Source organism: Cyprinus carpio, chromosome B2 (assembly GCF_018340385.1).
Source record: "Cyprinus carpio isolate SPL01 chromosome B2, ASM1834038v1, whole genome shotgun sequence".
NCBI classification, from domain to species: domain Eukaryota; kingdom Metazoa; phylum Chordata; class Actinopteri; order Cypriniformes; family Cyprinidae; genus Cyprinus; species Cyprinus carpio.
Genome location: NC_056598.1, coordinates 7673497 through 7692252, shown reverse-complemented (window position 1 = coordinate 7692252; position 18756 = coordinate 7673497). Strand labels below are relative to the sequence as shown.

Here is an 18756-nt window from a genome sequence, read left to right as displayed (position 1 = left end):
ACACCAAAGCATCCAGCGTGAATTTGATCTTCATACAAAGGTTTTTGTAAAGTCACTGCTAGAAAGTTTTCCGTATGAGCTGAAAGTAGACATCTGTGGGTCTCCATGTGTCGGTTACCCCTGTCGATTATTTACAAGCACTGGTTGCGGAGCAGAGCGAGAGATTAGAGGATGAATAAGGAGGTCGTGGATGAGAAAGGTCTGTGTGATAGTGCAGACATTAATGCTGGTGTCAGTGTTCCCTGGTGCTGCCTGGTGTGGCTGAGATCGCCAAAAGGACGTGGAGTGCTTGAATGAATTGGCCCTAATGGGGTTGGGGCATCAGAGAAAGCCACTTTGTGAGTGTTTTATTAAACATTTTTCCTTCACTTGCTACTGATTTATTCATGTGAGTGTCAGGGCCCTGAAGTCTCAAACTGGAAACAGCAGTTGATATTATACATTATGTATCTACTGTAGCTTAGATGACACAGTCCATTTGAATTCATACAGTAAAAACATATAAAACACATTTATTACACAACCAAAAAAAAATCTAAACAAATTTTATCCTTTTTAAATGAAACATTTTGGTAAATTAGTTTTTTTAACAGTATATAAAAATGACGTGATTTATTAACAAACTGTAAACATACATTATAAATCATTATTAAATTGGACCCAAAGGGCACATTTACCCTAGATAGAGTCATTTATTATTGTTATTATTTATTTATTTAAGTAATTATTTATTTTCTAATTGGTTGGCTGATTGAATTATTTATATTTTTTGCATTATTAATGATTAAAAAGTCAAACTGGAGAGCATTTTTAAGGAGCTTTCAGTTGTTTTAGATTTGAGATTGGACAGTTAGAGATTTAAAATTTTTTGAACTGTCATACATCATGCCACATTTTTAACAGGTGCTAATACATACAATGCTAATACTTTCTCAATACAAAGGCCACTTTTTCAAAATTCTTCACACAGTGATCACAACAGCAGTCTTATGTGGGCTAAACTGTGGATCATTTTCTTTGCTTTGGCACAAATTACTGTACATTCAATGACTACATTCTTTTCTCACTTAGACAGCCACCACCAAAACTCTAGTTTACTACAGGTCAATTTGCACACTTACATAACTTTTTTCAATACTGTTAAACTGTTCAAACTTTTTGTGTAAAGTTCAAAACCTAATACAAAACTGAAAATAAAAGAAAAAAAACTGAATAAGACAGATATTTGCTACATTTCTACAGTACAGTTTTTTTTTTCAATTACTTAAACACCTTTTCCAAACTTTGCCTCTTTTTTTTTCCAAACTTTACACTCCAATCCAAGAATTGCACAAGCAAAATGCCTCACATCTCTTGCAAAATGAAGCACTGCATTCAAAATCTCACAAACACATCTCACAGTCAAACATTTGCAAACACCTTTGCCATAATATTAATTCATAATAACAAAGGCTGAGAATCAGAGTATGGTTTTGCAGATTTGGTGTGTGGTTCTGGTGTTTGAGTGTCAAGTTTCAGAAATTATGTGACAGGTAAAAATTTAGTTTGTAAGCAGTTAAAAAAAAAAAAAAACGATTTAAAACAAAAATGAATAGTATCAAAACATTGTAGATGTAGCTGAACACCTACACAGTGTTTTGGATTGTAATGTGAACATGGACCATGTGACTTGTGATTTCAAACAGTAGAAAGCTGTGGCCTAATGGTTAGAGAGTTGGACTTGTAACCCGAAGGCCGGAGGTTTGAGTCTCGGTGCTGGCAGGAGTTGTAGGTGGGGAGTGAATGAGCAGCGCTCTTCCTCCCTCAATACCCATGGCTGAAGTGCCCTTGAGCAAGGCACTGAACCCCCATTTGCTCCCCATGCGCTGGATATAGCTGCCCATTGCTCCGGGTGTGTGTTCACTACTCACTGCTGTGTGTGTGCACTTGGATGGGTTAAATGTAGAGCACCAATTCTGAGTATGGGTTACCATACTTGGCAAATGTCACAAAAAAAGAAACCTGTTGTAGTTAATGTTTTTAGGTCATTGTTTCAAGTGTGTTTGTTGGGAAATGATCTCTGCTATTGTTATGGAAGAATGACTTGATTTTAGACACGTATGAAATGTTTGGATAGTTGAGCACAACCGAATGGAATAGAATGCAGGGGTCTCAAGATGAGATGTTCAAAGTTTAACAACTTTTAGCTTTGCATCTTAAAAGTGTGGCATTCATGATGTAAGATGCTGAAAAACAACAGATTGCATGTGTAAATAGAACGGCAAAAGTTCATTGCTTACAAAACCCAGCTGATCAAACACATGAAAAGCTTGTCAAAACTTGAGTCAGAGCATCTGACAGCGCAGCCAGAGATAACAGCGCCTGAACACCTCTGGACCGGTCATGATCCTACCTGTCCTAAGACCTTCTGGGATATTTATTGTTCTTTCAACTACAGTATATGTGTACCAGAATGTGATTAAAAAGCAGTGAAGATCTGTGTTAGATGAGCTGTGAGATGCTGAGCAGAAGCAGTTCCTGGACACTTACAGGATGCACACGCTGAACTTTTTATACATCCTGTCATGTGAACTTGGCATTAGTTTTCACAGTCCACACTACAGCACAAAACTTCAAAAATCTCAGTTTTGACTGGACAAAAATGGTGTCTCAGTGTGGATGAAAGCCCAAAATGTAGAGAAATAGATGCACTAATGTGGACATAGCCTAATATGCTGATTAAAAAAAAAAAAAAAAAAAACTTTTTTAAATAAAGAAATAAATAAACTATATTAAGGGGTCATAGAGGCAGTAAATAAACAAACAGCATTTATTTAAACTATTGTATGACTTTACTGTCACTTTTGATCAATTTAATGCATTCTTGCTGAATAAAAATGTAAATTTCTTAAAAAAAAATTTAACTACTGTATGTCCAATATTTTTGATACACATCAAAAAGATGATTTTTCATGGATACTGTCCATTTTGTTTTGGTGAATGCAGCAATTTGCAATACATTTAACACATTACACTGACAGTGCATAATTACAGTGGCAGTGTTAATTACATTCCACTGCACTTGTGGGATTCAGTAGGAAACCAGGGCAACTTCTAATTTTATTGCATCAGAGGCTGATGAGGCTTGGTCAAGCTTTAGCCGTTGGCTTTATGGACCAGGTCTGTGGTGTATGCCGATCAAAATCAAGCAGAGGTTAATTACAGCTCCAACCCCCCGCCATGTTAACCCTGCTGCTAATGATTCTAGTGTCATTATCCATTTCATGCTGACTGATCTGAGGCCTCTTTTTTTAAAAAGTCACTGGCCAGTGATTTGAAAACCCACTGTTCTATAGATTGTCATCGAACTGTGAAATTAATAAAAGAAGTCCAGTGGTAATCCATTTGAATGCTTTAAATCAAAATATCCCTCAGATATGCCATGGTGTGCATTTGGCCGGTATTGATCTGTAACTCAGGCTTTCTGCATCACAATTATGTTCAGTTCAGATTTTATGTTTTTGAAAAAAAAGAGTCTTCACCATGTTTCTTCACCAAGGCTTATTAAATATGGTGTACCACTTAATGAAGTGTGAAGAGAACATCTCAGGTTATGTATGTAACCATGGTTCCATGAGAGGGGAATGAGAAACTGCGTCCTCTAGGGGGCGCTATGGGGAACGCCTTGATATGACCCGTGTTTGAATACATTCAAAACAACAACACGTTTGTGACGAGAGGGGCAGGGCCCCGCCTCTCTCGTCACAATGTTGGCTGGCGACAGCCTATGACGTCACTACCGGTGTGACCACAGTATAAAGGGGTGCTGGAAGAACACGTCATCCGCTCCTTGATCTGAAGCTAGCATCCGAAGCATGGCAAGGAAACTAGAGGACGCAGTGTCTCATTCCCCTTTAAGGGACCATGGTTACATACGTAACCTAAAACATTCCCTTTCAAACTCCGTCCTCTATGGGGAACGGTATACCCATGCCACCATGCTGAGAGGAGTGCAAAAAGCACAAAGGCGAGCACTAAGTACCAACTCTACCCAAGCTTAAAGGCCCCTATATACTTCAAACGAAATAGAAGAACGAACTGATATGCAACATTTTGAACAAAATCAAACAAAGTTCGTTTTGAGTTCGTTTCGGCAGTTCGAAACAGCTGTTTTGGCTCCTAAACACATTTGAGTTTCCATTGGTCCGTGGTGGTTACACAATTGGATAGTGTGTTCTGAAACTCCACCTTCTTTGACGTGCAATTTTTTTTACCCAGTTCGTATCTCATTCACCGGAGGTCAGGCAAGAGAACAACATCTCCTAGTCACTAGCAACATAAATACAATGTGTCGAATAGCTGAGCTGGCACAAATATATCCGCACCTGTACGATATCTCTCTGACAGACTTTAAAGATTCAGAGTAAGCATTTAATTCCTATAAAGAAATTGCAACGGAGCTTGGTGTCGATGACCCGGAGTTATGCAAAAAGCTACGCATAGAAACATCTGAGACAAGTTTTCCAAAGCCATGAAAAGAATGAAAGGAAAGAGTAAAGATATAAGGTAGCAAGTACCAAATACATGTGTTTCAAATAAATGTTACACCATACTGCTGCTGCTGCTGTTTTTTTAAAGGGTATAGCCTACAATAGCCTAAATGAAATTCCAAACGAACATACAATAATAAACCTTTGCACATCATGCTAAAGTTTTCAGAGTATGAGCCATTCACACTTCCCATAAAAGACTGATTATGGAATTAGAATGGTTCTTTTGTATTGCAAACATGATACTTGACTCTGAACTGCTGCTAATCATTATTCGTTTGTCTATAATATTCTGACCATTGGTGCCCGTCTCACACCTAGATTGCCTACACTTCTTCATTTCATCGTTGTTGTGTTTGGGGGTTATGCGCGAGCATCTCAACACATGTTTACATTAATCTACACCCCACCTCCAGCAGCACCTTTTCAAGCTTCTTTCTGCCCCCAAACGAAGAACGAAAATGAACTTTGTTTGTATACCAGAGCCTTAAAGGGAGTTGCCCCTGGGATGGTCCGACGGCTGTCAGTGACATTATCCCCTTCAGCCAAAGGCCTGAGCTACATACCCCAGAAGCTTACCTGTTAGGGGCCAGGCCTCCTGGAACCAGGGTAGAGATCAAAGGTTTGGAATCAAAAGAAGAGTTTTTTTAAGGCGATACGACCAGACGCCTAGGAAGTAACTAGGTCTTGGCCTGTCACACAGGGGCTACCGTTTGCTCTGTATGAGCTCGCTGAAGGAACTGTCTGTAGTAAATTAAGCTCAAAAGAGAAATGTATATAAACAATTACAATTAATTATGATTAATTACAATTATATACATAAGCATCCAATAATAAATCTAGCACAAATAAACATCCACCAACTAATCTGTTCGTCCATTGAACATTAAGCGTAATTTCATATCAGCTCTAAGAAAGGATATTTTCGTGGCTACAGAAAATACTTCCATGCAGTATTAATGCATTAGAGCATGTAGCAAAATCGGAATTGTAAAGGGATATTGATTTGCAAGGCAGAATCAGAAACTCATGTAATATGTGCACAAGAGATTTATTAACTACAAACTAGTCTAACAAACAAACAAACAAACAAACATGCAATTACTCATACAGGGGAAAGGGCAAATGAGACTTGGATGAAACCATCAGGAAAAACAGAAAATGAAGCTGTGAAAAGAGTCAGTTAACCACCTGTGTAAAACCATCAGTGCCGTTTATAATAGGGTCTATAGCTTATACTAAACCTCTGTTTTGTTTAGTTAAATGTACGATACTTGCATTGCCCTGGCCTGGAACAAGCATCTGGATGCAGTCTCGGATGAAAGTCTTGATGGTTTGGAGGTTCAGTGGTGTAGGAGTCGCAATCACCTTCTTTCTACTTTGAAGAGTGATGAACTCCAAAAAGATGTTCTGACTCGAATGTGATTGGGAGTTTCTTCCCAGTGGAAAGTGAAAAAGAGCTAAGAGAGACATCAGCTGAGATCCTAGGATCTTTGGTGAATGGAAAGTCAAGGGAGAGGGCCTGGCATGTGCTTGGGGTGTCCTAAGAAGCATTCTAGCTCACATCCTCATCTGGAAGGCAGAAGACTTAGCAGAATAAGAAGAAGAACAGAGCGTGAAAACGCCTCTCAGGATGGGCTTGTCCAATAAGAAATTCTGAAATTCCAAGCGGGAGGTTGGACATAATGAAGAGTTGCATGGTAATTTGCATATGGAACTCTATTTAATGAAAAGTTAAATAGTTAATGAAAAATTACTAAAGGTATTTAGAACACTAATATTTTGCCTATGTACCAACATATAATATACACTCTCGTTTAGATCATTAGAAGACAAACTCATAGATACCAAACATCATATAGATGAGGTTATATTAACTAGTGATCTATCATAAGCATGAATAAAACATATACAATACACAAAAGACAATATACAAAACAGTAACAACATACACAATGCCCTGAAGTATATGTGTGTTCATTCAAAGAAAGGTTTTCCTATGAATTCATTAGAGAAGAGTCCATTTTGCTGACCATTATGTGTCTTTACTATGGAAAATGTAGTGAGAGGGAGAACTCTCAAACATGCCATTAGGTCATAAAGCTTTATCTGATCTGGCTGAGGGACCTTGGCTGCCATGGTAACCAAGGGCCTTGTGTCATTCTCAGACATCCTGGCACCCAGTATGTTTATTGGGTGGGTGGGGGGGCTGGGTCTGTGATTATTTGTTAATCTATTGAATAATTGATTTGTTAAATCAAATGAAAAATGGTGTGTCTGGTTGGTCAAGACACTGCATGTCTCAACAGACTCTTGGTAACAACACCCTGTTCAAGTAGGTATCACTGGGGATATATAGGTAGAGTGGTGCCCAAGGCGAAACCGGGGCCTGTCGACTCAAAGAAATGACACACAGCTGCAGCGCGTAACCCTTACCATACATGATTTTACAAACAATGCAAAATGCCTGATGTGCGTCCTTACCACAGTGTGGAATTTAAAAAGTGCAAAGAGACTTACCATAACATGGATTTTAGGGATACCGATACTAAGAGGTCATAGAGGCAGTTTACTAGACAGGCCTAAAGACACTATGTGACCATGGCACTCTGAAGGAGCAGTCCCTAGCATACACAGAATGCACATAGATGGAAATGGCACAACCCATAAAACAATCCGTCATATGAGGAGTCACCAACGGTGCTCTAACCAAAGTTACCTAGCTGGAGGATCATAGCACCCAGCTCTCAGCCGAGAGGGGGAGACAGATGCTTGACCTACACGGTGCTCGTCGATAAACCTGAAGGGTAAGCGTACTGCAAGCTTAACCGTAAATGCAGCATATCAGGGAGGCAGAAGAAGGGGCCTTGTATCCTGATGTTGCTGGTTCAAGGAGCTCTGGGAAACGGAGAACTCAGCCCTCAGAGTGAGAGGAGAACTCCGAATTCTCAGAGAGGGGTAGCGCGCTCATAGGCGACCCTCTGGAATGAGTGGAGCACTGCTAAAAACCCACCATAAGAACAGCCCATGAAGCGGAATTCGACTCCACTGGAGGGGAGGTAACTCGAACGCTCGGAAGGGAGAGGAGCGATGCTAGCTAGATTAAATACAGCTCACCAGGGAGGCAGCATTGTCAACACAATCCCGCCCTGTGCTCTCTCCCCCGATTGAGAGCATGGGTCCCATTTAACTAGACCTGCAGATCCTGGAAACAACGGGGCCCAAATCATGCATGGAGAGCTGTTCTCCTCTGAGCCAGAGCACTCGGGAAGGGTTTCCACAGAAACACCCCTCACTCATACCTCAGGGAAAAACAGTGTACTCAAGCACACTCCACGGAGGGGTGACTCACTGGTTCACCAAGAGGGCAGTGTGATGCAACTAGCGGACTGCAGAGTAGAGTTTAGGGTAGCAATGTCAATCAATGCCTCAGCGAGAGGAGCTTCACTCAGTCACCAGAAGGAAGGAAGGACCCACAGGTCCTTGGATTGCAGAGCTGTACTGGGGACCTGATGACCAAGAAGGCTCCCACAGAAGCCTAATGACTTGGCCACATGATCCAAGAGGGAAGAGGCCAAAAACAGGGCTATCATCCAGTCTGGATCCAGTATCGATGAGTGAGGCCATCACTGTAATGAGTCGATAGCAAGGGTTCTGAGTCCAGCAAAAAAACACAACAGACAGGTCCCGGAAACACTGCAAAGAAGGCTAACAGAAGGATTCACACAACCACCAGTGAACAGATTTGAAATTTTATTTGAATTTTACTCACCCACCATGGTTCCCGCTCATGAGCTCAGATCAGGAGGCAAAAAAGTCAGAAGAAGCCTCGGGTCTGGACCATCAGTAAGGTGGTTTCTATTCTTAGACATAGAACCTAACCAAGAACATAATAGGTCCGGCAAGAGAGACTGCAATGCAAGCGCAGGAGGTTCCCACCTAACCTCGGCTAGGTGGAGTTAAAGGGATACTCCACCCAAAAATGAAAATTTTGTCATTAGTCACTTACCCCCATGTCGTTCTAAACCCGTAAAAGCTCTGTTCATCTTCGGAACACAATTTAAGATATTTTGGATGAAAACCTGGAGGCTTGAGACTGTCCCATAGACTGCCAAATAAATAACAGTGTCAAGGTCCATAAAATGTATGAAAGTCATCTTCAGAATACTCTGCCATCAGATGTGCAATCTGGGTTATATGAAGCGACAGGAAACATTTTGTCAGTGAAGAAAACTAAAATAACGACTTTATTCAATAATTCCTTTGTCAATGGTCTCCTCTGTGTCTTTCCATATCACCGTATGCTGTGTATGCTCTTCTGTGTCATCCGCGCCACAAGGATGTGCTGTTTCTACGTGTATTTAGCTTTGATTTTAAATAAAACAGCGCATCCTTGTGCCACGGATGACACAGAAGAGCATACACAGGTTTGGAACGACATGGGAGTAAGTGATTAATTACAAAATTTTCATTTTGGCGTGGAATATCCCTTTAATGGTGGTTACAGGGGAATTAGGAAGGGGAAGATGAGGGCAGCTGACCCTCAGACCAGGACAGGCCAGGACCTCTGCATTGTTCGTGCTCAGACCTTGACCTTCGTGGTAGGTCAAGGTCCTGTCCCGCTTCTACAGCAAGTCGTTCCATAACCTCCAACAGCTCATCATACGCAGGGCAGGAGGATTGAGAAGGCTCAGTCTCAACTTCTTCACCCTCCTCAGACATCTCCTGCTCTTCCCGGGCAGAACTCAGCAGAGCGCTAGTCATGGATCAGATGATGTCAAGGAAATTGCATCATCATCATCCAGCGGCTCACCCTCTTCCGCGGCCAATGAGCGTGAGAGGGAAAGCCCCTCTTTTTAACTTATCGGCCAGATCCGCCTGCGATCCCCACGAGCTCATTTTCCTCCATGCCTCAGCAGCGGCAGGTCCTGAACCATGGAGACGGCTGCCCCTCCTTTCTCAAAAAGAGAGAAAGACGAGAGCAGAGCTTTTTCATGGAAAAATGCTCGCAGTTGAAGCAGATTGCACCCTTGAGGACATCGCGTGTGTGCTCTTCGCCCAAACGATTGACACAAAGATCGTGTGTGTCATCAGGTGTCAAATAGCGAGAACACAGATTCACACACCTCTTAAACGTCTTGCTAGTGCTCGCCATGACAAGGGAAGAAAAAGATGGTTCTTACCACTGGAATGCACGCTTCAAACAAAACAGTCACTGAAGACAAAGAAGAGGATGATGTGTTCTTCCAGCGCCCCTTTATACTGTGGTCGCACCGGTAGTGATGTCACTTTTGAATGTACAGTATGCTTCAGACACAGGTCATGTCAAGGCATCCCCCATAGCGCCCCCTAGAGGACGCAGTTCGAAGTTCCCTCGAAAGGGAACAGAAAGTTTGAACAGCATTTATTTGAATAAAAACATTAATTTTGCAAATTTGAATGTCTTTAATGACATTTTGTATAAAAGGTGAATAGAAGTTTCAATTTCTTTTTCAAAAAATTATAAAAAAAAATATATATAAAAATTTGTACCTACCAGAATTGCTATTGTTAACTTAAACTAGTAAAAATAATTTATGGGAATTGAAAAATAAATAATATAAAATAAAATAAAATTCATTACAATTTAAGCATTACATGAAAAACAGACATAGAAATTACTAGAACTAAAACTAATAATTAAATAATTAAAGCTATGTAGAATTTTTTTTAATAATAAAATAATAGTATAACAAATCACATAAAATTACAAAATCTTAAGCTATAATTAAAATAAAAACTGAAAATATAAAAATAAAATCTTATTAAAATATTAATAAATACAATTATAGCATATAAGTTACACTAACGCACGCAGACACACACACACACACACACACTTTTCCTTTTTATAATCAAAAAATTTCTAACGTTTCAATTTGTTGTTTTCTCCCGTTTCATCAATATCACTTTCCATTCACTTTCCAAACAGTTCTGTTCATAATACATATTGTTTGAAAGCATATTTCTGTAAGTCTTTTGCCCTTTTATAGAAATACTTCAGGCATGTTCATTTATTAGCAGTGGCAGAGTTCAAAAGGTACTGCATCACAGGACTGACCCTGCCGCCCACTCACACGATCCCTCAAACGCTCCCCCAATAACGCCACGTCTGTATAAACAAATAGATTTCTGTGACTCACAATCCTACTGGGGCAAGAAATGTTCCATTACTTCCTGCAGTCTCAGGTGCAAAGTCTCTGACTTAATACATAATCCCACCACATCTCCTTCATAGTGCAAGGAACAGTTCTTCAGACAGCTGCTCTTCACGCAGAGCAAAACAGTATGAAAAAGGATCGGCTGAAACAGCCTGTTCTTTCTGTAAGAGAAGATGCTGTCACTTTTGGTTTAGCGCTGGAGGACAGGTAATGGAGGTGTCAGGGGATGCTACAGTGCAGCACCTATTACAGAGGCGACCGGTGTCAAAAGGCATCAGCCTCTTCCAGCCTGTGGTAGTGCAGTGCTGAGCTGAATCACAACAGTCACAACAGATGCTTTCATGGAAAACTTTGTACTATATGTCTGAGGCCAGACCCCTGTGATGAAATCTTCATGTCAAAATCACTGACCTGTCAGAATTCTTATGAAATATTTCTTACAGTTGAGACTTATTTTCCTCTGGACAGCTGCCATTTCAGTAAAACTTCAGAAATATTGTTGTCAAGATGTGTTACGTCATTCAAAAATGGACAAATGTCTGTAGATTTTTATGAAAAGAAAAAAAAAGGAAAAAGAAAATCTCAGTGTAAGATTGGAAACACTTGGGCATAATCAGTTTTAGAAATAAATGAAGCCAACAGGGATAGCAAATTCCATTTCCATTTTTAACCGTCCTAAAAAGCTGTTTTATGCTCTTGAAAAAATAATCATCATTTTGTGGTTTTATCACACCATTAGAAAAAGTATCTTTCAAGATGTGATTCAAGATATTTGCAAAGGCTATATTTCTAAGTAACAGGTCTCTAATAATAACATACTGAAAATCATTTCTCATGGAATATGCTGTTTTATTTAAAATTATCAATGACTGTTGCATATTGATGTTTTAGTATCTGATGCCTTTTCCCCTTAACTTATAGTCTCCCAGTTGTTCATTCAAATTCAGATGTTATGTTAACTGATCCCAAATCTAGGAGTCACTGTATTGCTTGGCAACCGCATATACCACATACAGCCTATAGTTCAGCTAATGAGCTATATCACATGGTGGAAAGAAATATGTAAGGATTATTTGATATATATAACTTTGTTGAACCTAGGTGTGTTTGATAATAATGCTCTCAGTTCTGTTGTATAAAACCAGTGAGTCACTCAAGGCTGTGCATTATAGTGATTTTTCTTTGAATGTTTATGGAGGTTTTCTCAGAACCAATTTTTTTTAATTAATTTTAACCAGTTGTTTTCAAGGTGATTTTTAGTGGTACAGAACAACAAAGAAAAGTCAGTGTTCAGCAGTACTTCATTTCAGTGACGGACAATAGTTTGGAGGAACAAGAGTGTCACACAAGGCTTTGCTGTAATTTCTGTATTTTTCCTCTTTGAATCACAGACCTCGATATATGCTTTTTTTCAACGTCTTCAACTCGATTGTATCTTTTGCTTTTCTCTGTAGGACCCAGTGAGCTCGACCTTAGTTTGCTTGCAGACAGCAGCAGCCTGGCAGATGTTCCCACCAAATTTGATGAACAGGTATGAAAATGTCTCTGTTTCCATTTTCTTTTCTAAATCCACACATTGGCGTTTGGTTGAGAACTTGTTTCTTTGTTTTTCTTTGTTGGCTGCACTTAAAAAATGGTGTATATGATTTTTTGAAGAATTGTTCGAAGATGAATTGGAGTAAATTTTACAAGAAAATACAAGAATACAAGAAAAAAAAATAACTTTCAAGTTAAAATAAAACCATCCTTTTCAATAATTTACTAATAAAATTAAAAACACTATAAAATTCCTAATTAAAAACATTATAAAACATTAAATAAGGTTCTAATTGTTAACATTAGTTAACATGAACTAACAATGAAAAATACTTCTAAAGCATTTATTAAAGGGATAGTTCACCCAAAAATGAAAATACTCTCATTAATTACTCACCCTCATGTTGGTCCAAACACGTAAAACCTTTTTTTATTTTCGGAACACAAATTTCTGATGAAATCTGAGAGCTCTCTGACCCTCCATAGACAGGAACACGACTGAAATGTTCCCAGGTCCAGAAACATAGCATTATTTTCATTTTCATTATGTTTAAAAATGTCTTGGATCTTCCAAGCTTTATAATGGCAGTAAATGGGGGTCGAGACTGCGACTACGTCATCTGCAGGAATGCCAATTTCTTGTGTATGTTCATATGACAGTTAGTGGAAGCTAGAGATTATGGTTTATAAAGTTTTAAAGAGATATTTTTCTTTAAAAAAAAAAAAAAAACGCATCGCTTTGCTTCATAAGGCTTTTGTTAACCCCTCGGAGCAATGTGGAACACTTTTTAAGATGGATGCTTGGAAGTGCCAGGATATTTTTTTTATGTAACTCAGATTTTATTTGTCTGAAAGAATAAAGTCATATACACCTATATGGCTTATGGGGTCGGGGGGGGGGGGGGGGGGGGTAAATCATGGGGTGATATTCATTTTTTGGGTGAACTATCCCTTTAATACATTGTAAAGTTTTATCAAAGTTGTTTCTACACCAATTTTTCCAGTGTAGGATTTAAAATGTTCACTCAGAAATTGCTAGTAAATTTCATAAACACAAAGAAATGGCAAGTAGCACAGTAAACCTGAAGTAAAAAGACTGAAATATTTTTTTTTCTTAATCCAGTAAAACACAATGGTGCTATCTGATGCAACTGTTATTGTGAAATCACAATAGCATTTAGAGCACCATTAGCATGTCGGAAAATGTCCCATCTGTCTCGTCTCTTTATTTCATTATGAAGTTATTGGAATCTCAGATTAGGCTCAGATGAAACTGCTGAAGGGCTATTATAGCCAGACTGAGCAAGTGCGAGATGCTGTATTTAATGGAAATGCTTGCTGAGTGACAGTCCTGCATTAGTGGATAGCCATTATGGATGACTCTATCTCCTGCATTAGTTTCTGTCTGGATGAAGCTTAAGCCAAAGTCCTTGACTTTCATTAGTATGCTATTGAACTATTTTTGGAATAGACTTTTAAAGAAAAGCCACAGTAGAATGGCCTCTATATTTGTTGGGTATTTCAGTAGCTCAAACTAATTATTGCATTAATAAACAGGTACATAGTCACTGACCTTCAATATGGAAATGTAATCATTGTTTCTGAGTCATTAAGTGTGTATGATATAATGAGACTAGAGGTCGACCGATAGTGGATTTTGCTGATACCGATAGCTAGGATGTACCACACTGGCCAATACCGATTAATTAACCTATAGTTTTTAAAATGCATACTGAACAAAAAGTAAAATAGTGCTTTATTAAAAAATAAATAAAAAAAAAGTACTGAATCATACTAGTAGTAGTAATAATAATAAAAGTAATAATAATAGTAATAGTAAATGTTGAAATGACCACAAAATCCATTTTATTTTTTCCTAAATTCCGTTTTATTTTATTTTTCCAAATTCTGTTATTTCCATTTGAATTTTTCTGGATTCAGTGTTGTGTATTAAAATTTTTCTGGTTATCAAATCAAGGCATGAAACATTAATTTAATTTATCTTTTAATTACTGAAAATTAAGCAAACTGTTTTTTTTTGCAAACAAAGGGGATTTACTATTAATATTAAAACATGGAAAAAATGTTGTGTGATTACTCCTTAAAAAATAACGTTTGTTTCATTTTAGTAGTAGTAGTAGTAGTAGGCTATGTACATTCTACTGAAAAATAGACTGAACTTTTATTCTGACGGGTTGCCCTGACCTTTACAGTTCTGTGTATATTATATGAGGCTAGTTTTACTCAAATCATACGATCAGAAGATCATGAAAGCTCTCTCAGAGCAGTTCTGTAGATGTTGTTCATGTGTTTACATCCTCATTTAGAGAGACAACAGAAACTGAAATCACCGCGAGCGTCACACGCTATTCAGTATAAATGAAACCTTGCGTCTGCGCCATTCATTAGAGTCACGCAGAACATGCAGGATTCATATTTAAATCTACTTTTAAGGCTTAATAGTTACAGATACTACACAACACAACAATATTAAATAATACAAATGACTTACTTTTGATTAATTCATTCAAAATTTGACCAATCCCGTGACATTCCGCGTTAAACTGAATTCTGTTTTTATGCCTGGATTCTGTCCGCGTTTTCCACATCACAGAAATCACACACTTCAAATATACCAGCACAATGTATACTCACATACTTTAACTGCTTCTATTCTTGAACACTTGATGATTATCTAATCAAAATAGAAGAGCAGTGCTGAGTGTAGGAGAACTCACCGGTATCGCACACACTCCAGTCGTGTCGCGTTCAACTCGAGCAGCGGTCTAAAACTGTTTATTTATTCACCAAACGGACACAAGTTTACTTTAAGAATGAACAATGAGGCATAGATAAGTTTGAAGTTCAGTGTTTAAAAAAATGGAGCAAACGGAAAGAGCGATCTATATTATAGCTCTATAAATAAAGCATACAGACTTTATTAGAGCCACAGAAAGACAAACGTTTCGAAGAAAATGCTCAATATACAATTCATTATGTACATTAACAATTCGGGGCGAATATAATGTAATTTAATGGAAAACTATGTGAATTGCGCTCTGTGGCGCGGCAGGATTTTCTGTCAGCTGCATTTTAATCCGTGTCTGAAGTTTCTTGCTCTGTTTAGCATGCAGCATCACGTGTCTAAACAAATAGCACATGCTGTCAGTGATTTCAACAAATAGAGGCCACTCTTGCACTGTATAATGAAAACAGACCCTTCTCAGCCACTCCAGCAATGGACACAATCCGGAAAACTATCGGAATGGATTTTTGCCGATAACCGATTGTTCCAGCAATCAACTATCGGTGCCGATTAATCGGCAAAACTGAAACATCGGTCGACCTATAAATGAGACGGCACTATAGCTCGATGTGTGTATTTGGGGATTGTTTCAGAGCATCTATTTTTTCAAGGTCAGAAAGAATGTGCTATAGAGTGGAACTTCATGTAATCCCCACTCTCTGAAAAAGCTTGTAAAGAGAGGTTATTTTAGTATAGCATTGTCCTATAAAGAGGTTAATACATGCATGTTCTTTGATCTTATGTGATGTAACGCATGCAGTACCTAATAGACTCCAGTTATTATAGTTAACTAAAACCATTAAAAAAATTTTTTTAATAAAATAAACAAACTTAATAAAATATAATATAACAAATGAAATAATATATAAAATGCATTTCAGCTAGTTGTCAACTTCATTTTCATTTAGTTTAAATGTATAATCTCAGCAATAACACTGATAGACTCTAAACACCCTTAACTATGAAGTAACACTGGAAATGTAAAAGGGGGCAAAATTCTGTCTGAGAAGCTCCACTGCACTTACAAGTATTGCATATACAACGTACCTGTATACATACGTGTCAAGTTCAGTAGCAAATTTAATCACTGTACAGCTGCATATAAATGTCCAGACTGACCCTTTCCATATTGAATAAAAATGTACTCAAGTGAAGTGAAGTGACATACAGCCAAGTATGGTGTCCCATACTCAGAATTCATGCTCTGCATTTAACCCATCCAAAGTGCACACACACAGCAGTGAACACACACACACCATGAAGCCATTTATGCTGCGGCGCCCGGGGAGCAGTTGGGGGTTTGGTGCCTTGCTCAAGGGCACCTCAGTCGTGGTATCACCGGCCCGAGAATCGAACCCACAACCCTAGGGTTAGGAATCAAACTCTCTAACCACTAGGCCATGACTTCCCCACAATGGGTGTTTCTGGAACTATGGACATTTGACTTCATTTTTACATTGTAGAAATTAAACTCTTAAGGGTGTACTCCATCCCAAAATGAAAATTTTGTCATTAATCACTTACCCCCATGTCGTTCCAAACCCGTAAAAGCTTCATTCATCTTCGGAACACAATTTAAGATATTTTGGATGAAAACAGGGAGGCTTGAGACTGTCCCATAGACTGCCAAATAAATAACAGTGTCAAGGTCGTGATTAATCGTGATTAATGACAAAATTTTCATTTTGTGATGGAGTAACCCTTTAAATGGATAATTCACCCAAAAATAAAAATTCTGTCATAATTTACTTACCCTCTTGTTGTTCCAAACCTGTATGACTTTTTTTTATAGAACATAAAATATATATTTAAAAATGCTTCATTGTTTTTAATGTCCATAAATTAAAGTCAAATGTAACAAAAAATGTTTGTTAACAGCTCTTTTCAAATTGTCTTTTGTGTGTATGTGTGCGTGTGTGGTCTATATATAGATGTCTCACAAGAGAATTCTGCCTTTTCCGCCCAGGAAATGGCTTTTTTTCTGAAATAAAAATGTCAGACATTTTTTTTTTTTTTTTTTGACATATTGTTATGGGTACTTTCACAGTTAGAATTGTATGTGAGTAAATAGTTTTTCACTTATCTCAAGCATGCATATGAATGAACTTAATTTTACAGTTTGGATCTGTCATCATCGTTATTTTATACAAGCTGAGCATTAGTTTTTTTTTACATTCTCAATATATATAGAAGAATACTACATTCAGCTTCATAGATTTATGCACAATTTAAAATAAATTCAAAACTATCAGGAACCATCAGTGCCCCTGCGATGGATTGTTTGGATTGCTTTTGGGAGCCTCTTGTTCTCTTCACTTGCTTTTTCCTTTCATCTCGTCTCCAACCACACATACACACAAACACACACAAATACACATGCACACACACACAAAACATAGTGACATGTTATCTTCCATTCAGAGGGTTCTCGCTATCTACAACAGATATGGCAGGGCTACATGAAAGCGGCCAGCCAATTAGACTCTCCCTGTTGCTACATGTCAATCAAACTAAATTCCTGAAACTGTGAATTTCCATGGAGAGGCTGTCATGCTTTCTCCATTATATTTGGTTAAAATCGTGTCTGCATGAGACAAAAGCAGTCATTAAGGCTCCTTCGTGGAGGATGATGTGAAGAGTGTTTATGGATGTGGATCAACCCACATTCCCACCGTGACCCTTTCATCTGTGTCCATCAGCGGCACTGCTAACAGCAAACTCTCCATGCCATCAGCATCACACAGGGAAAAACACTTCTGCAGATGAGAACAGATCTCAGAGCAGTCTTCAGCTCAGTGTGCAATGTGTTCAGCAGGTTCTTGGCTCCAGCCACACTGGCTTGGTTCTGTACTGTGACTGTTCGCCAGCGACTTGGATTAAGACATCCATCTACAGTGCAGAAAATCTTCAGTACAAATCAAAATATTTATGTCCTCATTTTTGTCCTATACCTTCATGTTTTTAGCAACCCATGACATTTTACTGATATACAGACGGATGATAAATTAAAGAAAAATAAATGTCTTGTCAAGTGAGTTTGTGGGTCAATATGTGCCCGTTGATTCTACAAGTCTTTGGAACTCTACTGGGATGGTTTTGAAGATGGTGGTGGACAGAAATGTCCAGCATTGGGGAAAGTTACTTTTATAAGTAATGCATTGCAATATTGCATTACTCCATAAAAAAGCAACTTATTGTGTTAGTTATTCTTTATGGAAAGTAATGCATTATGTTATTTTTGTGTTACTTTTTGTCATATGGGCTGGAATTTTTTTTTTATGTTATATTTTTGGCAACTGTAAAAGCCCTTTCATGCCAAAAGTGAAATTAATAAGCCTCAGGCTGAAGGAAGTGCCTACACCCCAGGAAAGGTGCCAGTAAATAAATGGGGGGAAAGTATCTTGCTTTACTTATTTGAAAAAGTAACTTGGATATTCCATTGTAAATTTAAGGGTGACATATTATGCCCCTTTTTACATTATCTAATATAAGTCTCTGGTGTCCCCAGAATGTGTCTGTAAAGTTTCAGCTCAAAATACCCTACAGATCATTTATTATATAATTTTGAAAATGCCTATTTTGAGTGGAAGCAGTAACACGCTGTTTTTCGTGCCTGTCTCTTTAAATGCAAATGAGCTGCTGCTCCCCACCCCCTTTTCCAGAATAGAGCTGTGTCATTACACCT

At 38.3% G+C, this 18756-nt stretch overlaps 1 protein-coding gene across 2 annotated transcripts in view; it reads left to right on the top strand.

The window, feature by feature from the left end:
- The window catches only part of LOC109055366 (adenylate kinase isoenzyme 5-like), a 108855-nt gene that overhangs the window by 67719 nt on the left and 22380 nt on the right, over window positions 1-18756 (top strand). For both annotated transcript variants that reach the window (XM_042717943.1, XM_042717942.1), the window contains exon 8: window positions 12184-12260. In XM_042717943.1, coding sequence (XP_042573877.1) covers window positions 12184-12260 — 77 coding nt within the window. The remainder of the gene's footprint in view (window positions 1-12183; window positions 12261-18756) is intronic.